This window comes from Ylistrum balloti, unplaced genomic scaffold (genome assembly GCF_031769215.1).
Source record: "Ylistrum balloti isolate Yb309-2 unplaced genomic scaffold, AGI_CSIRO_Ybal_v1 Utg369962, whole genome shotgun sequence".
Taxonomy (NCBI): domain Eukaryota; kingdom Metazoa; phylum Mollusca; class Bivalvia; order Pectinida; family Pectinidae; genus Ylistrum; species Ylistrum balloti.
The window spans coordinates 489,239-514,700 of record NW_026782059.1 but is presented as its reverse complement, the minus strand read 5'-3'; the positions used below and the strand labels follow the sequence as shown (position 1 = coordinate 514,700).

Sequence of the window (25,462 nt, the reverse complement as noted above, 5' to 3'; positions counted from 1 at the left end):
ACAGGTCTTATTTTACTGTAACTTAAATAGATATCCAGTAATACATTTTGATTACGCAGGAAATTTTGAATTTGATGTTTTCCAACCCAGGATGTCTGTTTTAATTTTATGGAGATTTTTTTTATTTTTACGTTTTTGAAAAGTTGTCTTAAGAGCAAAAACCTTGACTTTACCAATTACCAATCTCTATGTCAGGCAAGATAAATACAAATCACAAACAAAACCTAAACACATATTATCAATCTTTTTTTGTTCTTAGTAAAGCCAAAGATTTTGAATTTGGAAAGACATGCAGTCCTCCTGATGTTTCTTGTCCTACAAAATGATGACTGTTTGTTAGAAATACACTCCTTTCCTTTTAATTGTCCAAGTACAGCCTTTTTTTTTTTTTTTTTAAATTTTCCCCAGAATTTAAAATTTGTCAAGAAAAATACATTCCTTTCCTGTGTCCAAATACAAGCCACAATTTTGAAAGATATTGCTCATGTTAAACTTCCTCATTTCCTTGGAATGTCGAGAGTTTGTCATTACAAATACATTCCTTCCCCATGTCCATTTTAAGCCAAAGTTTTGAAAGACGTTGTGTACAATGAACTTTCCTTTTTTCCGTAAAGAGATTGTCATCAGAGTCCTTTCCCTGAACACCCCACATTTTGACAACTGATGACATTTTACAAATCTATATTAGTCTGGAATAAATGTGATGGTCATCTTATTAAGGGGAATTTTTGATTTATAAAAAAATGTTATGTTCAATTTCAATGGAATTGATCTATCTACTATTGGACAATACTATGTGATAATTAAAAACTTCTAAACAATTGTTGTTGATTAAATTTTGAATGTTGTTATATAATAAGTATTTAGTGCTAGGCAACATGCTTATTGTATATAGAGAAGAATGTTCAGATTGTGTTTAGCTTAGCAGAACTGCGTTATTATAGCTGGAGTTAAGTTAGCTAGTATGCATAAATGTTATTCCACAGGGGTATAACTGCATTTTTTTGTTAAATATTTAGATATGAAAGGTAGCTACTTTGCATCACATATGGTTTGAATGAAGTTATGAATTATTTTAATTAATTATAAAATTTACAGATATTAGTTAATTATAAAAGTTATATATATTTTAGTTAATTATAAAAGTTATATATATATTAGTTAATTATAAAAGTTTTCTGTGATTTAGGGAATAGCAACGTTATGAATTAGCTATTTAGTAAATGTGTATTAGTGACAGAAAATAGCTGTGTATCAGTTTATTGATTGTTATTTCACTTGTCAAAGTAAATGTTAGAAGTAACATGTTGTATCATTATAAAATTCAGCAGTATTTTCAGTTAGAAAACTTAGTTAAATTTTCAATGAGACACAATTCTTTTACATCCAATTACCAGTGGGTACATAAGAATTGATTTCAGAAACATTCAGAATGTGGAAATAAATTGTTTTGAAAATCAAGAAATTGTGCTGACAAAAATTCTGAATATATAGAAAGTGATAGTTGTATAATGTTATATACATACTAATAATTAAATTTGATAAATTTTTCTTTGTCATGTGATTCAGTTACATATCAATGTTCTGTGAATACTTTTCATTTGTTAAATCAAAGTCTCAATAATTGGATGTACCTTGTATCCAGTATTTAATCATTAAAACTTTCATGGCGAAAAATGTGATCTGTCATGGACTAATTGTGTTTTGGGTGGCAATCTGTTTACAGTTGGATTACCAGGAGCTAAAAGTACGCCAAACTTCAACAACTTACAACGTAACAACAGCACACCACGGATAGAGCACCACAACACACAGCCATCCTTCCTCAGCCATAATGGTAGTTCAGACATTCTCGAACACTCTTCTAATCATAAGGTAAGCCACAGTTGTCTCCCTTACTAAGAACAGAGTAGTTTTCCTTAATATTACTTGTCAAACATAATTGAGAATTGTTTAAAATATTTTGAAAACATGCAATCAGTTGATAGGTAAAGTGAAAATGAAATGCAGTGAATTTAAAAGTTAAAATCCCACAGTTTGTTTCCAATATTTTGCAATATTTAGCAATTCTGAAATATAAACCATTGACTGGATTCCATTTTCCAGTGCTTGGTGAGTCTCAAAAGACGTAAAGTAATTTAATTGTAGATTTAAAAGGTTAAAAAAAACCCTTGAGAATCCATTGATTTGGAAGTACATTTCTATCATCAGCATTCCAAAATTGGTTGTTTAGCTTAATACCACTTGAAACCAAATGACAGGTTTATTGTATTCTGTTTGAGGAGTGTATTTGTTTTTCAGTGCTTTAAAACAGGAAATGCAGTCAAAACCATGTGTTTTTTATCTTTATTTTTCTCAAATATAAACCAAAGCCATCATCTTTTAACCTAATCTCCTGGATTCCAGGAGAAAGTTGATAATTTCTCTGTAACATGGTTTTGGAATGTCTAGTCACAAAAGGCAGTATTGATCTATCTTTGAGGGAAAGTTTAAGCGTCATGGTCTATCGAGCATTGATTTTGAGTTTGGCTTGTAGAAATAATGTACCTACCAATGTACTTTTTTTCAATTATTAACAAAAAAACTGAATTTAATAGCCAATCAGACAGCATTAACTATAGGCTCCAGTGTCGATATCTTGACCTTTATGAATGAATTCCAGATAACTGTACATTTTAGCGGTTTAAAAGAAAGGTAAATTTTTTATAGACCTGAACAATTTTAACAGGATTTCTGTGTGGTGTGGAAGGCTTAAAAGTCATAAAGGACATCGCTGTGATCACCATTAGGGTCATCACTAGGGATACTACTATCATTAGGGTCATCACTAGGGACATCACTATCATTAGGGTCATCACTAGGGACACCACTATCTTCATCTTTAGGGTCATCACTAGGGATACTACTATCATTAGGGTCATCACTAGGGATACTACTATCATTAGGGTCTTCACTAGGGATACTACTATCATTAGGGTCATCACTAGGGACATCACTATCATTAGGGTCATCACTAGGGACACCACTATCTTCATCATTAGGGTCATCACTAGGGATACTACTATCATTAGGGTCTTCACTAGGGACACCACTATCTTCATCATTAGGGTCTTCACTAGGGACACCACTATCTTCATCATTAGGGTCATCACTAGGGATACTACTATCATTAGGGTCATCACTAGGGACACCACTATCTTCATCATTAGGGTCATCACTAGGGATACTACTATCATTAGGGTCTTCACTAGGGATACTACTATCATTAGGGTCATCACTAGGGACACCACTATCATTAGGGTCATCACTAGGGACACCACTATCATTAGGGTCATCACTAGGGACACTACTATCATTAGGGTCATCACTAGGGACACCACTATCATCATTAGGGTCATCACTAGGGACACAACTATCATCATCATTAGGGTCATCACTAGGGACACCACTATCTTCATCATTAGGGTCATCACTAGGGACACCACTATCATTAGGGTTATCACTAGGAACACCACTATCATTAGGGTCATCACTAGGGATACTACTATCATTAGGGTCATCACTAGGGATACTACTATCATTAGGGTCATCACAAGGGACACCACTATCATTAGGGTCATCACTAGGGACACCACTATCATTAGGGTCATCACTAGGGATACTACTATCACCATTAGGGTCATCACTAGGAACACCACTATCATTAGGGTCATCACTAGGGACACCACTATCACCATTAGGGTCATCACTAGGGATACTACTATCATTAGGGTCATCACAAGAGACACCACTATCATTAGGGTCATCACTAGGAACACCACTATCACCATTAGGGTCATCACTCGGAACACCACTATCATTAGGGTCATCACTAGGGACACCACTATCTTCATCATTAGGGTCATCACTAGGGACATCACTCTCATCATTAGGGTCATCTCTAGGGACACCACTATCATCATCATTAGGGTCATCACTAAGGACATATCATGGTCATCACTTTATCATTGATTCATAAACATCATCAGTAGGATGTCATTAAAAGTAATTTCTACGCCAATAACTTTTCACTCTTATTCAGTAACAAACATCTGTGTGATTGAGTGCTGATTTGACAACAAGTTCTCTTAATATCTGAGTGATGTCACTTCTGTCTTTAATATAAACTTTATTTTTATTCCATAACAACATGCGAATAATACATAGCAAAGTAGACAGAGGAATTGGAAACAAGTTAACAACTTATATAAATCCTTTTCCACTTCTGTATTTAACATGAGTGTTATCATATACATATATACAAGTCCAATCCAGAACTAAGTAAAGTTATTTTTAAAAAAACGCTGGACAGCTAGCTGAAAAATGGAAACAGAAAGTTTAAAAATTAGATTCTCACATTAGAAATTTGTCATAGCTAGGACATTTCTGGTCTCACATCAGTTTTGTGATTTTGAAAGTCTGCCTGCCATACAGTGTCATTAACCAAATTGATTGGCCAGGTTATATTTTCAAAAAGTGGATTGGACAGTGTTCTCTATACTATGTGTGATGACAGTTCAGGTGATTTATATCTTTCTTCAATATACTTGTATAAACTGTAATTTTTTGAGTGATTTTTATGTATATCTGTTTGGTTACCTCTATTAACCAAAGCCATCCTTAGGGGACGCGAAGTTAACGGTTTCGTCAGAACATGCGACTCATCCTCACCATGATAACCATACCAAGGTAGCTGGTAATAAACATCCTACGTTATATATCGTCAGAATGTCGTAGCATTTGCTGATATTTGGTGCTTTCGCCCACTCTACTTCAATTTATACACATTTTACCTGTATCATACAATTGGGATAGTTTGAACTCACCAATATTTCACTCTAGAGTTTTTGTCAGATTCAAGTAATGTAATTAACATGGTGGAGTATGTGATTTTGTAATGATCTTGTCTTGTAGAGTAAATTCATATAATGGCACTGGCTTATTGGGTTTCTTTCTGTAATGTATTTGGACTTGTGGGGATGTTTATATAATTTATGAACTTGTGGGGTACATTTATATGATTTACGAACTTGTGGGGTACATTTATATGATTTATGAACTTGTGGGGTACATTTATATAATTTATGAACTTGTGGGGTACATTTATATGATTTACGAACTTGTGGGGATGTTTATATAATTTATGAACTTGTGGGGATGTTTATATAATTTACGAACTTGTGGGGATGTTTATATAATTTATGAACTTGTGGGGATGTTTATATAATTTACAAACTTGTGGGGTACATTTATATAATTTACGAACTTGTGGGGTACATTTATATAATTTACGAACTTGTGGGGTACATTTATATAATTTACGAACTTGTGGGGTACATTTATATAATTTACGAACTTGTAGTGGTATACATTAGTTTTAACTGAGAATCTAATTAACACTAAAATCTAATAATATTCAAACTATCCCAATTCCATTATATTGTATTAAAAGATAAATCTCCTTCTGAAATAAGCCTGTATATGCTGTACTTTTTATGAAGTCTTTTTTGGCACCTTTGTCAAGAAAAAGGTCATCACATAGAAGATTTATATGAAATATTCTCTACTTTACTGTGAAAATCGATTTCCCTTTCGTTTATGTCCTGAGGAGTTGAATGGATGGGACGATAAGATTTTGATGTTGATTATTTGTTCTCCCATGCCCTAGGACCAACTACTGCAGGATTCATGGGCTCATTATCAATATTTAAAGCTCTGATATTTTTGATACCCCGCACAAATCCTCGGTAATGTAAAAAGGGATCAGGTTGATAAAGTGACTGCCCGTTTAAGAAAGCTTCAAAGTCATGTTTGTGAGACTATAGTATCAGTATTTAAAAGTCAATGTTAATATTTCTTCTGGAAAACTCCTGAAATGATTTTAATGAAATTTTACAAAAGCCTTCCATGGCTGAAGGTGCACCATATTTGTAAATTATATGCCCCCCCCCAACCCCCAACCCCCTGGGGCCTGAGTGGCGGGGCTAAAAACTGTCTTGTCTTCACAAAATGAATCGGAAAATTAATCTATCATTAGAATGTCAAAACCCTGTATTATACATTAGATATACCTCATATGTTTAAAAAATATTCAGATACTTTTCATACCTGTACCGATATGGCAGAAAGCCCCTGTAGAAAAATAACCCACTGAAAAATATCTTCTCTTTCAATATCGTGTTCCCCATCAAACATATAACATCTCTCAACTCTCGATAGATAGAATATGTTTATATCATTAATGCCAAAAAAGACTTCTACCACCAGTAATCATTCTGTTGTATAGGCAGTTACTAACTGGACTTTCCAGTATGACTTGATGCTTGTATCAAGAATACATTATACTGCATGAAGTTTTACAACTATGCTATATATGTACCAGAAAATTATTTTTTGAATTGGCTTTTTTTTAAATTCATGAGGATTTAGATATTGAAAGCATTTTTATGTAATGAATTGTGCCAAAATTTAATTGTTTTAAGTGTTTACAGGGTGATGATGGTATGAAGTTAATTGTTTGAATATAAATAAGAAATGTTTTTATGAGAAAGTCCATTAAGATTTAATGTTTGTATTTCTATATTATTTTGTGTATGTACGTGAGGAAATATTTACCTCAACAAGACTAAACAAACAGCTACGTGTATGGTTAAGGTGTAACAAACAAAAGTATACCACAAATATCGCATGTTGCTAATTCAAACCCAGGATGTGGAAAGGTTTATAGCAAGAACAGGGTTAATCTGCTTTATAACATTTTACAATGGTGTTGGAAACATCCTGAAATTGGTTTATCTGTAATATAGCATTTACCACAAATAAGTATAACAAAAACAATGTTTAAAAGATACAATGTATATCAGAAACATATATACAAGATGAATTATTCATTTGATACAATTTTAATGTATATTGTAAACACGATTAACAGATCAATGTGTATATAAAATATTATGTTACAAACAATTTATGTAAGAAACATATTTGTCAGATGTATATATCAACATATGTATATTTATCAGATACAATGTTTACAAGAAACAGTATTTTTGAGAAACAATATACAATGTGCAGTTATTATTATAAGTGTGTTGTTCTCATCCACCCTTGATGATCAGATGTTGTGTTGTCAGATCACCTTTGATTTTAACAGTAAGATATTTGGTCTTACACATGAAGAAGCAATGATGGCTCTTTCTCAGAGTCTATAAGTTGGTTCCTGTTAATATCGTCATAGGTGTTTGATTTTGGGACTGGTTTGAATATAACAAAATGGACGACTTTCAGCCATATTGGATTATGACATTTGACTGTTATTGATATTTCTCAAAAAAAAAAAAGGATTGATCTTCTGTAGCTGCAGGATAGATGCAGTAGTACCTACAGTACTGCTGTATATATATTTTTTAACATATTAACACATGATTCAATTGATACTGAGAGTATTTTCAAATAAAGAAAAGTACAAAGTTACGTTGACCCAATGAAATGCCAAAAAACGAAAGTACAAAGATTCTTCTAGAATCTATTTGTTTTATTTTACAAGAATGCCTCGATGCATTTTGTAATTTTTCTTTCTTTAAATATTAAATATCTATTATTCATCAATTACTCATCTTGTTGCACTTTTTCATACGCTAAACACAGCATGTTTGACATTTTGTAGTTATAGCTGAAACAGTACTGGACAAAACGTAGAGGTTTCTAGACAATGCTTGTTTTGTTGCTCTTCATCAAGATTGTGCCTGGTTTTTTTTTCTACTGATGCACTATCTACTGAATGTGATACTCTGTTTTTAAGGGACCCCAAGTGGATTTAAATGAGAGTTATCTATCGTACGATATTTCTCTTCAATAACTCTAGCTGTATAAAGAAGTTGTAAGTCACAATCAAACACTTTATGATGAATATTTGTCAAATTGTTTCTATTGGTCAGTTCTGATCAATCACACAAATTGTTCTTCCCAACCAACAAATTACACAAATGCTTGGAATTTTTTCAAAGTTTTGATTTTTGTTATAGAATTAAGTTAAAGACTTTTAAAGACTTGGACTGCCTTATCACAATTCAGAATTATTCTTATATTTGTGATGTTTTTTGTATTTTAGCTGAACATGCATTTCATGAAGAAAATTCCTAAAGAGGCTGAAGCGGCTAATATTCTTGTGGGCGAGGTTGACTTCCTGAACTATCCTATTGTCGGATTCACTCGCCTTCTCCATTCTCAACTAATGGGGGATCTCACAGAGGTTCCTGTTCCCACCAAGTTCATCTTCTTCCTGTTAGGACCCAGGGGAAACCAGAACAAGTTCCATGAGATTGGTCGCTCCATAGCTACTCTCATGTCCGATGAGGTGAGTTTATATAACAAGTTCCATGAGATTGGTCGCTCCATAGCTACTCTCATGTCCGATGAGGTAATTTTTTAGAACAAGTTCCATGAGATTGGTTGCTCGATAGCTACTCTCATGTCCGATGAGGTGAGTTTATATAACAAGTTCCATGAGATTGGTCACTCCATAGCTGTACTTACATCTGTTGCCTTCTGATCTTGTAGAAAAGAAAGATAAGAAAGGACTAAAACATGTTTTCATTTAGTCAGTTCTAATGGTAAATTTCACATTATAAAACATTAGAGTTGGTAATGAGGAATTTCTGTCGATTATCTTTCTGTTTCGGATATGTTCTGAATTACACATGTTATAAAACATCAGTTATTTCTCAACTGTCCTCCAGAGACAATCAGAGACAATATGTATTAATTTGTGTGTATTATTTAACACAGGTATTCCATGATGTGGCATATCACGCCAGAAACCGTGAAGACTTGTTAGCTGGTATTGATGAGTTTCTGGACCAGGTAACAGTGCTGCCCCCTGGAGAATGGGATCCCAGCATCCGTATCGAACCACCACAGAGTGTTCCATCACAGGTAAGATAGATTGAAATATCTAAGATCTAAACATACCCATCTAGCCATAGCAATATAAAAGGTTGAATTTTAGCTCCATTTTGCATCCATGGTGTTTTGATTTCAATTGACCCCTGAGCTTGTGTTCTCCCTACAGACAAGTCGTAAGACAGCTCCTTCAGGCCAGACCCCCTCAGGAAAAGCAGATGTGGAGGAAGAGGTTGAGGAATCCCATGGAGACGACCCTTGTCTCCAACGTACAGGCAGGTCAGTAATTTGGGTTTATGCGATTATACAAAAACATTATTTGTGTAAAAATAGATCAATAAAGAATTCAGGAAATAATTTCTGCAAAAATTAGGATTCATGAACGGTAAGTAGACATCTCCGTCTGAAATTTCATTCTTAACTCTATCGAATATTTCAATGTTGAATTTCATAGAGTCATGAATTATCAATTTATCAATTTTCACTTTACTTTGGAAATTTTGAGAACTGATTTAGATGGTAAACATACAACCTCATTGAACAGATCATGTACCGTAAATTGTTTTCTCGTAAACAAGAGGAGGTAACTCATTTCAAATTAAGTAGACATAGATGTCAGTTGTTCGTGTTGCAGTTAATGTGCGATATGTCATATGCAATAATTACGTAATTGTCTACCCTAGGGAGAGTGCTTACATAGGCTTTATTCACCCTGTTGTCCAATACTTACAAACTTTTCAATACAATCTTTGTGGAATGAAAATCTGATAAATTATAGAAGTTGTTTATTAAGAAATGATCTATCAGGTTACAACTTTCAGACTGATGATAAAAACTTTGTCTGGTCTGCGATTGCTGCTCATCTGCATATCAATTCACTACATACAGGTTTTTTGGAGGTTTGATAGACGATGTGAAGAGAAAGACACCATTCTACGGGAGTGACTTTAAAGACGTACTACATGTACAGTGTATAGCCTCGTTTGTGTTCCTCTACTTCGCTTGTCTGACACCAATCATCACCTTTGGGGGTCTCCTCGGAGATGCTACAAAAAACAATATGGTCAGTGGCAAAACGAAAGGATGTCTCCATAATGTGTATTCTACTTTCTACGATAAAGTCAGATATACTCTAGGGATTTCCTATTTTTACTATTTTTAGGGATAGAGTGTAATTGGGGGGAAATAGACAACTTAAACAGATGTATTAAAGAGGGAAAACTAAGCACAGTTTTATAACTTCTGTAAAATATATCTCCTGTTTGCATTAAGATTTTGGTAACATCGCAAATGTATTGAATTAGCGGATTATAATACACAATATCACAATATTACAATATAAAGTAAGCTCCCTGTAATGGTTCTGATATAAAAGTAAAGGAACCAGATATATATATTAATGATTGGGAATCATTGATCAAAACCTATGTTTGTAACAGATCTCATTTGTCTCTACTTTGGTTTGAACCTGAGACATCAGGCTTGCCTGGCACAAACTCAACACATTGAGACAAAGAGATCTTTCAAACCAGGCAGTATATTACTGCTAATAAATAAAAGGCTTACATCCATTCCTTTGAGATCCTTCAAATTTTTTTGCCAGAATCAGATAATGTCTGATCTGAAAATATTCCCCGATTTTGTTGAACTGCCCTTAGTTAATTATTAATTAATGTTTACACAGCTTATATGTAGTTCTTACAACTGTCTTGTGTTACATGAGGCAAGAGTCCTACTGACATTGATCTCATTCTTTGATATTGGATTTAGGCGGCATTTGAGAGTATCCTGGCAGGAGCCATCTGTGGTGTGGTATACGCCCTCTGTGCTGGACAGCCTCTGACCATCCTTGGTAGCACAGGACCAGTCCTGGTATTTGAAACAATTACATTCCAGTTTTGTGGGTAGGTTATGTTAAAATAAATATTCCTTTTACTCTGCTTCTTACACATAAAGAACATGCCATCTAATATGGAGCAATATCCATTGACATTTTTTATAGATAATTATCAGATATGTGAAGATTGTGCTGTCTAGCTGTAACTATACAACAGTTTAAAATGTTTTGGGTGAAAATTAGCCTAGAATTAAAGGCGGGTGAATGAATCTATTTCTGTTTTTATATGACCCTGGCTTTTTTAAAGGCAGTTAACTATGATGAGTTACAACTGTATATACCAATATTATTCTATAAATATTCAGTACTTTTATGTCTGCTATTTTGGCTTTTTTTTTGTTTTTTTGTAAACTTTTCATTAGACAAAAACTTTCCTCGTATCTCATTGATTTTTTCCCCTTTTTTATGATTTATACTGTATGTGTGTGTTGATAAAGTTAGTTTGTTTAAGTTGTATTGCTGAAGGGAGATAACTCTTTTATTATTTTTTTTTCTCAGTGATATGGGTCTAGATTATTTAGAACTGAGATTTTGGATAGGGATATGGACTGGAATCATTCTGATCACCATGACGGCATTTGACCTCAGTGCACTGGTGCGTTACATCACCAGATTTACGGAGGAGAGTTTTGCTCTTTTAATCTCCCTGATCTTCATCAAGGAAGCCATCGCCAAAGTGGTCCACATCAAAGACAAGTACCCTGTTAACTTTCACCCAAGTCTCTTTTTTCCATGTAACTGCCTTGTTTTTAATAATATCACCAAGGATACAGACATATATCCAATCGAAGGCAAGGCAAAATACTGGTCCAACTTCACCAAGCTGGACTGTGAAGGACTGGAGGGAAAGCTGGATGGAGAAGGCTGTATAGATTACAAAGCTGATATCTTTTTCCTCTCCATTCTTCTCTTCATCGGAACATTTACCCTCGCCTACTCTCTCAAGATGATGAGGAACAGTGCATTTTTCCCTAGCTTTGTAAGTGTGGACAGAACCTAGTCTATAACATAATGATAAACACTAAAAAGTTAGAGATGGTACTTACTTGTTAATTCAACAATGATCCCACCATGTCTGGTAGTGAGTTATATCTACCGTATTTATCAAAATAATAACCACATGTCCTGGTAATGAGCTAATCCATGTCTGTTTATGTGCTATAGAATTGTAAACAAATGGTATTTCATTGTCCTGTAATAAGCCTAACCCCTGACATTGAGACAGAGGTTATGAAAATGTTACTTATAGTTCCCACCCACCCCTGGCTTACTGCGTGATAAGTATAATACTTACAAAGTTGAAAAGTAATCTTCAATCTGCTTATACTTTAAAATGGTGCCAAGATTTTGTGGTTTTGAAAAAAAAATGACTGTTTCATCAATGTTTGATTTCATGGATAAAAAGTTTCCATGATACCCACAAATACAAAAATTTAATGTCAGTTTTAAATTGTATCAGTCCATGGACATATAGTTTCTTTGCTTTAGACCATCGATAAAAACTCTGTGAAAATTAACTATTTTACACTGATATCAGTGAGTTATATTGCATATGTTGAAACATTGATGCTTGTCTTACAGGTGAGAACCATTATCAGTGACTTTGCTGTTCTCATAGCAATTATGTCAATGGTAGGACTTGATGCTGGCCTGGGATTGGACACACCAAAACTTGAAGTCCCTGACAGCTTTGCTGTAAGTCTCATAACTTCTTGAACTGTACACTTTTTTTTTCCAATCGAAATTTGTATGTAAGGCTTCTTCATAGTTCCATTTCCATCATTGCACAAGCATTGACTTGATTTTTTTAATCTTAGATGTATTGAAATATCCTGGTGTAGAGTATAGGGGCTTAAATTTTATATAAAAGATAATAATGGGTTTATTAGAAACAAGAATGAGAGAGTAAAATCTTTGCAATAACAACTACTGTATAATGTTAGGTCAATTTTCGCTTAATTTGTACGACTATTCCCTCTGCTCATAAAATTTTTTTTTAAAGTAAGTTTTAAACTATTTCAAGGGTTACTTTATTAGCTGTTTGAATTTTGTTGTTTAACACTCATTTTTAACTTGTTGAAACCAACAATGTTTATTGTTGATCAAATTGATTCTTCAGATGGCTACCAAAGCTAGTTTAGCATTGAGCTTTATTTCTTCATTTAACGGGTTTTACGTCCACTATTATGACCTTTCCCCTTTCAGTAGATGAGTAGATTTGTAAGTAATATAAGTTTGTATATGTTTAGCCAACCAAGGCTGGTCGCGGATGGATAATCAATCCAGTCGGTAAGAATCCCTGGTGGACTATTATTGCAGCCATTATTCCGTCACTGTTGGCAACCATTTTGATTTTCATGGACCAACAGATCACAGCCGTTATTGTTAACAGGAAGGAGAATAAACTAAAGGTAGGTAACTGTATTATACAGAAAATACTGTAAACATACATGTTCTAGCGGTAATTTTATATTTGCAATTTTTTTTTAAGCTTAAGATATAGCACTAAAGTATAACAAAGCTATTTCCAGTTTCTATATGTTGTTTAAATAGCAATTATGGTGGATGCATGAATTTGTCAAGTAAGGATCAAGCACTAAAATTTCATTGTGCTAAATTTGATAGATTTACAGAAGAGTTGTCATGGCAATATAAAACACAAACTTATGCTCCGACAGATCAAGGGAAACTGGCACAAAATAGAAAATGACTCCTGTACTATACAGTTAAGAACATTTTAGGAAAAATAAAATATCGTCATCAGATATTATAGATTTCAAAGGCAAATTTATACAAATTACAGCTCTCATTGAAATTGAGGAATAGTTAAAACCATAAAAAACACTCTAATATATATTAAGTATATTTATATGTAAAATGGTTGTATTTCTCAGGCTCTGCCATTTTGGTGTAGCTCGAAAGCTATGTAGCAAATAAGATTAAAATTCCAACCCCATATGCATTTTAAGTTCATCTTGCTGCAAAAAGTGTTCAAAATGACGGAGGTCAACTTTATAGTACAGAATAAAACCTAGTAGCTTCCTTTTGTGTAGTTTTCCTTGATGGATGGGTTTATCTTGTTGACAGACAAAGGGGAATTTTCAGGCTCATGGAGTTTTTAGGTCATCTGATTGAAGGGTATGATGACCTATTGGGATTGCCTTTTGTCCGGCATCATCCGTCGTAAACATTTTCAACTTCTTCTCAAGTTCTACATGTCTCATTGAGATGAAACTAACCTGAAATGATTGTTTGTTAATTTCGGGTTGGTCCAAAATCCAACATGGCCGCCATCTTGAAAACACTTTTTCGACTTCTTCTCAAGTTCAAAATTTGAAATCTTGTATTTTATGTCAGATGACCATTAAGGCCCATGAGCCTCTTGTTTAATTTTTTGTACAAAAGATCTGAAAATGAGTTTTTGTTTTTCTGCAGAAAGGGAAGGGTTATCATCTGGACCTTTTTATCGTCGCTATTCTGATCATGATCTGCTCCTTTCTGGGATTGCCATGGTTTGTTGCTGCCACTGTTCTCTCCATCAATCATGTGATGAGTCTGAAACAGGAGTCTGAATGTACAGCTCCAGGAGAGAGGCCAAAGTTCCTGGGTGTCAGGTAAGCATGGGCACAAGATCAAATCTGGGAGAATAGTTTTACTGGTCAGAAGAAGAGGTGAATAAATATTGATGTCTGTTACTATGGTAACTGTTTTGTATTGAAGGGAGCAGAGGGTAAAATGTTTATGTCTGTTACTATGGAAACTGTTTTTTTATTGTAGGGAGGAGAGGGTAAATTTTGATGTCTGTTACTATGGTAACTGTTTGGTATTGAAGGGAGCAGAGGGTAAATTCTGATGTCTGTTACTATGGTAACTGTTTTGTATTGAAGGGAGGAGAGGATAAATTTTGATGTCTGTTACTATGGTAACTGTTTTGTTTTGAAGGGAGCAGAGGGTAACTGGAATAGCCATCTTCTTTGTGATTGGGATGTCGGTGCTGCTGACAAGAGTGCTGAAGGTAAAAATGATCTAACAAAGAATTCCTGCTAATTACTATGAAGGCAACCTTTTAGAGGTAAAGGCTTTCATTATCCTCCACTCAGTGTATTTAGCAGCGACTATACTCTACAACTTGTTTATAGTGGGTTGTATTGGGCTGATGAAATAATATTTTATTAATGGAAAACACTATATCCTTCATGGGATAAATCACGGGCATAATTCAAATGTGAATGTAGAAATCAACTCTGTACACTGCTTGTAGGCAGTCAGTTAGGAATTGGTACATTCCATATCAGGTTATCTATAAGTACTACATGCTTACTACTTGCATGAAGCAGATTGTTCTAAGGATTAATAACACCATAGTTCATCATGTGTCTTTGGTATTAAGCTTACTAGTTATGGATAACCAGAATTTATCACTTTAAATAGGGTACCCTCTCAGTTTTTGGAGTAAAATCAAGGGTATGAGGGTTTAGCAATACATATACATATGGAACTTCTGTATTTCACAATACTTGTATCGATAAACGTTGAAAAAATCAGAAAAAATAAAACTGTTTTGCAATGGGTGCTGCTAGTGAGTTTGTCAAAGATTGATTGTGCGTGTTCTTGCTGGGGTTTTGGAATTATAATTTTCAAAATTCATTGCATACCTCAAGTATTTAGTAATGAGACCTTGTGTTTTTTTTAGGCTCTGCCGATGCCAGTATTGTATGGTGTGTTTCTCTACATGGGTGTGTCCTCTCTACGAGGGATGCAGGCTGTGGACCGAATCATGATATGGTTCATGCCTCAGAAGTACCAACCAGATGTCATGTACCTGCGACATGTCAGAACTGTGCGGGTCCACATGTTCACCATTATACAGGTCCTCTGCCTTGCATGTCTGTGGGTCATCAAAACTATCAAGTCCATCTCAATCGCATTTCCACTCATGGTATGTAAACATTCATTACAGAGCAAAACTAATATCTCAGAGTCAAGCCAATCTTTGATAAGTGAATCTCTTACCTGATCTAACATCAGTGTGCTTTAATATTTCATAATGGCTGCTATTATACAGGAACTTTACCTGACCCACCGTCAATGTTCTTTAATAATTCGTAATGGCTGCTATTATATAGAAACTTTAACCTGACCTGCTGACGATGTGCTTTAATATTTCGTAATGGCTGATATTATACAGGTACTTTACCTGACCCACCGTCAATGTTCTTTAATAATTCGTAATCGCTGATGTTTTACAGGTACTTTAACCTGACTTAATCCAAACGTGCTTCATACATAAGTTATCTCTGGTATTTTACAGGTACTTGCAATGTGTTTCGTACGTAAGGGAATGGATTGGATATTCACGCAGACAGAACTAAAATGGCTAGATGATATCATGCCGGAGTCACACTCAAGAGCCAAGGAAGATGCCAAGAAGGAGGAAAAAGAACAAAAAGTAAGTCAAATAATCACGGGAAATATTGATTAGGGTAGAGCACGCTTTGTCCGCTTTGTAAATACATTTTGTATGTAAAATCAAATTGCAATATTCTGATCAGCATTTTGATTTAACATTTTTTAGGTCACCTGAGCCAAAGGTTTTCGTTAACCTTTTGTCCATACTTCTTCTCAAGAACTGTTGAGCCAATTTTAACAAAACTCTGTCACTAGCTTTAATACCTGAAGGCATCAAAATTGTAAAATTTGTGGTCCCCACACTCCTAGGGCCTATGGGGCGGGGCAGAAACAAAGCAAAAAACGTACTGCTTTAAAAAAAATTCTTCTCTACTTGAACACAAAACCAAAATAAGTGCTAAATAATGTTTTATATCTACTGTAAAAGAGTAAGTCTAGCAAAGTTTAAAGTGTAAGTAGTATTTAGCCTCTTAGGGTGAGGAAATTTCTAAGCCAGGCAAAAATACTGAAACAGCAACTGCTTGAAAGCCATCAGCATTTAGTAAATGTATATGTGTTCAGTATGGAAGCATATTCCAGCCATGTTGTGTTTTATTTTATCGCAAAATTTCGAGATAGCAACTCGAAATTTTGAGTCAGTAACTCAAAATTTCGAGTTAGTAATCCGAAATTTCGAGATATTAACCCAAAATTTTGAGATAGCAACGCAAAATTTTGAGATAGAAATTCAAAATTTAGAGGTATCATGCACATGCAAACAAGTAAAGATAAATATTAAAATTGCTTTCTGTATAGAAAGTTATATCCTGATAGCATCAAAACTACTTAATCCTCAATTTCAAGACAACTGTCATTTTAATATTCTCCTTATAAAGGAGGTTTGAGACATATATATATCATATTGTGTTTGTGAATTTTATATAACTATAGCTGATTTCTAGATTTTTGATGAAAGAGCTCCAATTGATATTGATGTTTTTCAGTTAAATGTTCACACCATCAAACTACAGGTTTACTGCACTTAGAAGATATTAAAAAGTCTGCTAATACATTGGATATGAAGCGACCTTGTGAAAATGTATATAATATTTAAATGATTTGATGTTTACAGGAAGAGGAACAGAGCATGCTGTTAGATCCAAATAAATACACTCCAGGCCATGTCAATCTGCCGCTCCAGACCGGCAGCTTCATCAATATCCCGGTAGATCGTGTCACTGTAGGCATGGAGATGGAACCAGTGAATATCTCTGAGGAAATGGCCAAGACCACACTCTGGAAAACAATAGTGGCTAACGAATCATCTCCTAACCTTCATGGAGACAGTGTTAAAAAGTAAGTTTCTAATTGGATCTGAACCTCAGTGTTAGCAGGACACATATAAAAACAGGGAATTACCTTAAAGACTCAGATTGAACAAGGTATTTTCCTTAAGACAAAGTAAGTAAGTAATTCTCTTAAGATGCAGAAAAACAGGAAAACTACTAAAGACACAGAAAAAAAATTAGGTCATTCCTTTTGAGACGCAGAAAATTAGAGATTCTCTTAAAAACACGAAAAGATACCCCTTAAGATACGCACAAAAAAAATCCCAAAAAACAAGAATTTCTAATTGACTCTGAGATAAGAGATCTGTTAAAAATACAGACAAAAAAGGGATTTCTCTAAAGACAGAAAAAAACACATGCAAATGTTCACTTTGCTAAATTTAGATTCAAAAGCTGGCCTTGCAGTTACAAAATAAGATATGGTATCTTTTAGTCATGCTTCCTTGTAGTAAATTAGTGATGATCGTGTTTCACAGATATTTGTTTACTTTCAGCCACAAGTCCAAATACCCAGATGATGACCATAATTCACATGGCCATCATAAACACAAGTCCAAAAAGAACAAGATGCCTGTTCAGTTCTACATCGACGACGAGGAAAAAGAGCAGCTACTAGATGATAAACCAAACAATCCTGCAAAAATAGAGATTGTGGTTGACCCTCCGAGTACGAAGGGTTCAATCAGTCGAATTGATGAGGACACCGTCTGTTAAACTTAGCCAAAATAGTCACATGTTTAATTGCTGTTATTACAGTTAGTTTGTTGTTTGACCTGTAGGACTAAATATGCAATATTTATATATCATTATAACAGATCTCACCAGTACAGGGAGATTAATTAGTGTGTCTAGGGTTTGCTAAGTCACACAAGGCATCAGAATGGCCTCATTATGTGCTACGGTGTCGGAATAGGCCCTGTCAGTTGACAAAGTGATGTATCGGGGATGGCCATGTGATGTGAGGTGATGTGTCACACGTGACAGTTCCATACCATAATCTTAGTCTCACTTTGTTGATTTGACTGTGTTACATGACATCGGCACTTGACTTGAAAATTCAGAACCTGAAAATTTCTGGAATGTTTTTAGAAACTTATTTTTTTATTGAGACCTCTGTGTGGAATATTCTCTGCAAACAAGGAAACATTCCAGACAATATTTTGATTCTAAATGTAGCCTGGGATTTGGAATTCAATTTGTTATGTCAGATAACTATGAATTGGGATAGTAATTTGTTACTTTTGACATCATTTAAAGTCAATATGATTTATTCCAGATGGTGTTTATCAAAATATAGTGATACCTCAAATATTATTTATCATTCTATCTGCAGTATTGTAACCTTGATTCCTTGTAGAGATCAGCAGGTTAAAGTTCAGAGGTCACAATTGTCCCAGCTAATCATTGGTGATTTTCCTGACTTGTCTCCAGTTACTTTTAGAACACTATACCTAAAATAGTTATTGCCTTTTATGTTTTCACAGTAAGAGGGTTATAGCCCTTTACAAATTATGACCTTCATATCAGTTTTATAATAACAAAAGTTTTTGCCCTTTTTTCTCATTTGTTGTGTTTCTAATATATTTTTTGAGATCTATTCCTCAAATCCAATAACAAAGAAAAGTAGAGAATTTATTTTTAAGTGTGACTTTGGGCTGGAATATTGCACATTTCTGATTAAGGCATCGACGTGTTCAGTTCCTACTTTTATTCTGAGTCTAGTCTAGTCTGCTTAAGCTTACCATAATCCATAGCTCTTTGATTGGCAATCAAACAAATTTTGGAGCTCGAGATTACGGTAAGATTTGAAGACTATCCAATTGGATATTTCCAAGTAAGTTCAGTCTCTCCATGTCGCACTCTTCATGATTTCTCTTTGTTGATGTTTCATTTTCATTTTTTTAGGAATGATATTTTAAAATAATGGAATTTTAGGTACTAGCATTTACCTTTCCATTTATTCTGTAATATGCTGAAGTTGGCATCTTATCAGCCATTTGATAAATACAGTATCAGTTTAGTGAAGTATGAAATTATAACTTGATTTCATGAGGTGCGTTAAAGATTTGTTTGTCAGTACTATGTTTAATGATACATTAAACATAACTCTATATACATGTATGTGATAAAGTGACAGAAATGCATTTTAACAGTACTCTACCATTTGGTCATGTTACATGAAAAAACTGATTTGATGTTAGTGTGTGCTAAACTTTGTGAAAAGTGAGACCGTCATTCTGTCTGGTTGATTGTTTAATTATTATCAACCCTACCTCTCCCAATATGTCTGTTGATCCGAAATCCTTGTCATGATTACACCCGAGTCTGGTAGAGGCAAATGTTATCGATTTCTATCATTATCCATATATATTGCTAATGTCATATAAATTATCTAGAATCAGATCAGCGGATTTTGTAAACTGTTACCATTTATGTCCCAGATATTGTTTAATTTTGTAGTATCTACAAGCATGGTGATCATGGGACACCTACATTTTATGGAAGATAGTACCGAAAAGTCCCATAGCTTATGTCCTTATTCTTAAAGACTCATTAGAAGTTTCATCATAATCTTGTCTCCTAATGTGTTGTTTATTTACAACCATTATATCACTTGTTACCTCCCTTTGTATCATTTAATGTGTGTCCATGTTTCATTTGTTATCTCCCTTTGTATAAATTGAGATTTTTCCATGTATCATGTGTTATCTCCCTTTGTATCATTTTATATGTTTCCATGTATAATTTGTTGTCTCCCTTTGTATCATTTATTATCTGCCTTTAGGTCCCTGGTTATCTCCCTTCATGTCAAGTTATCTCCCTTTATATCCTTTGATAACTAGAATCTAACATTATATTGCAATAGCTGTTATATATCATATGTTATAAGTATTGGGACTGATTGAAAATTCAAATTGACACATGTATATATAGAAAGGGATTTTCAGTATGTGTCATTATCACATACTTATTGTACTAAAACTCATTGTAGTATTTTATTGTGATAATTGTTTATAATATAGGTATAATGAATCATAATTACTGCAATTAAATCTTACTATTTTTTTTCAAATCCATTAACTAATGAATTCCCCTTGCAGAATTAATTATTTTTTTTATTCACCAAGTTATTTTTAGAGCATGTAGACCATGTATTGTCTCATTTCATAAATAAGTCCCTGACGTTTTAGTTTTTAATCTTTTACCGATTCATTTACAGCTTGTTAGATTTTTAGGGATTTGTTTCCTTTATTTTTTTTTTATTTATTTTTTTTTTTTTGTTTAACAATAAGTTATTTTCATTGGCTCTTTATAGTGAGATCTTTTGTTTATTTTTTTCTACCTTTGTTTTAATCTTAGATATATATATATGTATCAGATGAAATCCATGCCTATGTAAGAATAAAAAGTGTCCCGGTATACTCACCAAAATATTTCAACCAGTCAAAATTAAATTGCGGAATATAAGCATGAAAACAGCTATACTTTGGTTCGCTACATGGATGCACAAATATACGGGAAATAACCAGGATTCATAGCAATAATTTGTCCTGTCTTGTTACAGCATCTTACACCATGTTGAATGACCTTTTTTTTAAAATAAACTACCTTATATCTTATAATCCGTTTTATTACCATATCAACAGATAGCACCGACATGTAACACTGCATTTTCTTTTCATTTTCTCAGAAAATACATAAATGTTTATGTTATTTGTATATAAAAAGTTCAGTGATATGAATTTTGCCTGCATATCCTTATAAAGTAAATAGAAGAGGGAGAGAGATGCATGATATTTTAGGTTGTAAAGCTGACAAATCTTTAAACAATACTGATGTATGTAATATTGTAGATTGTTTAGCTGACAAATCTTTATACAATACAGATGTGTGTAATATTGTAGGTCGTTAAGCTGACAAATCTTTATACAATACAGATGTGTGTAATATTGTAGATTGTTAAGCTGACAAATCTTTAAACAATACAGATGTGTGTAATATTGTAGGTCGGTAAGCTGACAAATCTTTAAACAACGGAGAGAAAGAGAGATGTGTTATTTTGTATGTCATTATACTTACACATATTTAAACATTAGTCCTAATCTGGTGTAATATTGACATGACTTTGAGAGTGAATTGATAGATCCAGCTGTGACTGTGAAGGTTGTCTGACTCTGAAGAAAAGAGTGTATGAGAGAGACTTATTTAAATCCAAAAACGTGGAGATGAGTACTTCGTAGTAAGATTCCTCGGTGTATTCTGAAATTTGATGACGATAATTTGTTTTATGTGTTCAGTTAGAGTTAAATGAATTAATACTAAATATGATATATAGTACATTATATTTTTTCGACGTCACTAGTGAAACAGGAAAATATATTGCATAGCAGTTGTGTAATTCATAGTGCTTTAGTCAATACTGGATCATCTGTGACATCTAAAAGGTATTGTTATACACATGTTATGATGATGTCATAGGTTTTGTAATGATGTCATCAGAAATGATGATGGTGATGATGTGCTCATGTATTGTGATATTATGAATGAAATGCTTATTCCGTATGGTGATGATGTCTTGAAAAAGTAGCCAAAGTGTCATCACCATATCATTGTGATTACTCTACCCTTTTTCTGTAATTTTGTGATTTTAAGAAATAATTTCAAGTTATGTCATTGTATCATCATGTCATCATTTTTGTGATGATGTCATTAATTTATGTGATGTCTATATTATATGATGTCATAATTTTTGTGATGATGTCATCATTTGATTTGATGATGTCATAAATGTATGTCGTTTTATGTGATGTCACCATTTTGTCAATTTTTGATGACATCACCGTTTAATATGATGTCATTATTAAAGTTCAATATTTTGATTATGTTTTCGTTAAATGTAGAAATGTCGATTTGTGTAGCAATGTACCATATCAAGTAATCAAGAGAAAATTGTACTGATTTGTGACTTTATGGCTAAATTATTATGAATAGTACATGTATCAAGGTCAATTTTTTGATTGATTTTATTTAATGTTCTCTAAATGTGCTTTTAATGTTTTTGTCTCAGGAACATCTAGCATTTGTTGATTATATTAAATATTCTGTTTCTGTGTGTTATTTAGTGCAAATGTCTTCTTCCTGTCCTAATTATCAAATCCCTTAACTGCAATTCAAACAGAAACGACTTGTATTTATTTGTTAAAAAATTCTGTCTGGGACCTACTTATAACCCCAGTTATATTAATCATGTATGAAAATAAATGAAATCCAGAAATCAAGAGTGTGGTGGATACCACAAATGATTTGTGTAAAAGATGTTAAAAATCAAAAGAATATCATAAGGAAGGAAGATTTCATCAAAGAATAGGTCAAACCGTTATAACACCGAAGAGTTTTGTTTTGTTTTGTCTTTTTTTTCGAAAAGTTGGATACGCTCTTTAAATTGGTGTGTTTGTCTCTTGTGTAATCAAAAAGTAGAAAAGTTTGGTATACCCCTGCCCCCATCATGTTTCTGTCATTTAATTCAGTTATCAAAAATAATTCAAACTCCATCTTTTTTTGGGGAAAAAAATATTTCTTTGATGCCATTGCTGTTAATGGAGTGAATATAGTATTCATCTTTTAGTCCTAGCATTCTGTTTCATTTCACAATTTAAATAGCTGGAACTACATTGATATCAACATAGTTGACAAGATTCACTGCACCATCACAGATTCCACTCAGTAATGTTTTTACACTGATGTGTAATATTCCTAATTTCCCAAAAGTTGAATTTGTGATTTTGAAATTTACTTAACTGGTCTACAAATTCTAGCATTTATCTTGAATTTGCTAATTGTCTCCCCCTGCGAAAAAATACCCTAAACATGAGAACAGCCCTGTACAACTTTTATATAAGCCTGTATTCTTCTCCAAACTAATGTTATTATTTAAAGTCTCTGCTTTTACATTGTGTTTCTTCCTACAATGTTTACAACTCAACTCTCCAAGAAAAGAACAAATCAAATTTGATTCAGCAATACAAAATGTATTAACATCATCAGATTGAAATCATTTATGATAATTTTTTCTTGAATAAAAGATGACTTTACAACCAGTACTTATGAGTTGTTTCTGATTTTAGTCAGAGAGATAAGACTATACCCCAGTCACTTTATCTTGGGGCAGGAGAAAGCATATAGCGTCTGTCTGTCTGTCTGTCTGTCTGTCTGTCACCTCCCATACTAAATCAACACCTTATTTTGAGAACTTCTCCATAGAAATGGTTCATACTTACCTCATAGTATCAACATCATTTTCTATATCTGAAATGATTCTGGTTTTTCATGGAAGAGGAAACATTCATGTCTTACAAATTTTTTTAGTTATATTGCCTAATTCTCTGTCAATTTAATGGTTGGTTAGCTCACCTGGCCCAAAAGGAGCTATAGGTATGCTGTTGTCTCTCAACTTTTTTGCCTGCCATCATCATCTGTCGTCCGTCTGTCCGTCCGTCATTCCGTAAATAATTCTTGTCATCCCTATTTCCTGAGAGGTCCTGGATGGATCCCTTAGTCCCTAGTTGTCCCCCTGTTATTTTCGGACTGATTAGAAAATCAACATGGTGGAATTGCAGCCATCTTTGATTTTGATTATGAAAATTTGTTATTTCTCTTTCTTGAGAAGTACATGTATCTTTCTTAAATTTCAATGTAGGTGCCCTTTAGTGCCTAGTTGTGCCTGTTTGTGTTTGGGATTGACCAGAAAAACAAAATGGCCGACAGGCAGCCATCTAAGATTTACCTAGTAAAGATTGCTATTACTATTTCTTAAAAAGTACTGAATGGACATCTCTCAATTTTTTTACGTATGTTTCCTTTGGTCTGTCCTTGTGCTCGTTTGATTTTGGGACTGATCAGAAGAAACAAAATGGCTTCCAGGTGGCCATTTTGGAATTTGCAAGTGAAGATTACCAGATTAACAGAGAAGAAAAGTGAAAAAAGGGAAAATATCCAACTTTCAAAGAGCATATAAAGATCAAACAATGGTGGACGCCAAGATCCCTCTGGGATTTCTTGTTGTATAAAATACAAATAGTCTTGAACGATTGATTTGGTCTGAAGCATGCCTAGTTGAAGAGAAATCAGTGACCCACTTGGTGGCCAGAGGGGCAGGGTTCAAAGGGGAAAAATCGATTTTCTTTTTTCAAATCCGTCTTGCTCATCAGGGATAGCATTATAACGTCAAAATTTGGCCTGCAGAATGCTTGGAGGAAGAGAATTCAGTTTAATATAATCAGTGAAAGTCGGCCTCCTGGAGCAAATTCTCTATAATCCTTGTGGAGGAATACCTGGATGTTCAATTTGATATGAAGTATGCATGGTGAAGAGGATTAAACCAAATAGAATTAGACCAATACTTTAAAATCCTCCTGCAGGACTGGATTTCCCAAATTAGGCCTAAAGCATTGTTGGATGAATGGGAATTAAATTTGTATCAGTTGTAGGTCTCTGCCCCTTGGGGCGAGGACAAATAGGTAAAATAGAGCAAATTCCTTAAAATCCTTCTGTTCAAACTAAAGAAATCTTTGGCAAAGAGAACTCAGTTTTGTACAAGCAGTGCATCTAGCCCCCTTTGAAAGAAGGTATGAGGCTATTACAGGGAAATACATCCTACTGATTTCCTTTAATTGTAGTTAATCAATATTAGCAACAAAACCAGGTGAACGAAAAGGGCCTCTGCTGTTGTAGTGGCCGTGCTTGTCACTCCCGGTTTGAGCTATCGCTGCTGGCTAGCAGTCATACGAAATAGGAGTGTTGTGTGTAAGCCTCTCTCTACCAAACATAGCCTCAGGAACAATGTACCTCATGGTGTGCCTCTCCATAGCATGTATGGTACCTGAGCGTC

General features: G+C 34.0%; 1 protein-coding gene across 5 annotated transcripts in view; it reads left to right on the top strand.

Moving 5' to 3' along the window:
* LOC132547573 (sodium bicarbonate cotransporter 3-like) overlaps positions 1-23,675 on the top strand; it is a 68,374-nt gene extending 44,699 nt beyond the window's left edge. For all 5 annotated transcript variants that reach the window (XM_060211350.1, XM_060211351.1, XM_060211347.1 and 2 more), the window contains 15 exons: positions 1,727-1,875; positions 8,150-8,395; positions 8,827-8,973; positions 9,110-9,219; positions 9,829-10,003; positions 10,711-10,844; positions 11,336-11,816; positions 12,419-12,532; positions 13,087-13,248; positions 14,273-14,451; positions 14,780-14,852; positions 15,531-15,776; positions 16,149-16,286; positions 17,358-17,581; positions 18,069-23,675. In XM_060211350.1, the coding sequence (XP_060067333.1) occupies positions 1,727-1,875; positions 8,150-8,395; positions 8,827-8,973; positions 9,110-9,219; positions 9,829-10,003; positions 10,711-10,844; positions 11,336-11,816; positions 12,419-12,532; positions 13,087-13,248; positions 14,273-14,451; positions 14,780-14,852; positions 15,531-15,776; positions 16,149-16,286; positions 17,358-17,581; positions 18,069-18,288 (2,798 nt within the window). In that variant the 3' untranslated portion in view covers positions 18,289-23,675. The remainder of the gene's footprint in view (positions 1-1,726; positions 1,876-8,149; positions 8,396-8,826; positions 8,974-9,109; positions 9,220-9,828; positions 10,004-10,710; positions 10,845-11,335; positions 11,817-12,418; positions 12,533-13,086; positions 13,249-14,272; positions 14,452-14,779; positions 14,853-15,530; positions 15,777-16,148; positions 16,287-17,357; positions 17,582-18,068) is intronic.
* Positions 23,676-25,462: the final 1,787 nt, after the last annotated feature.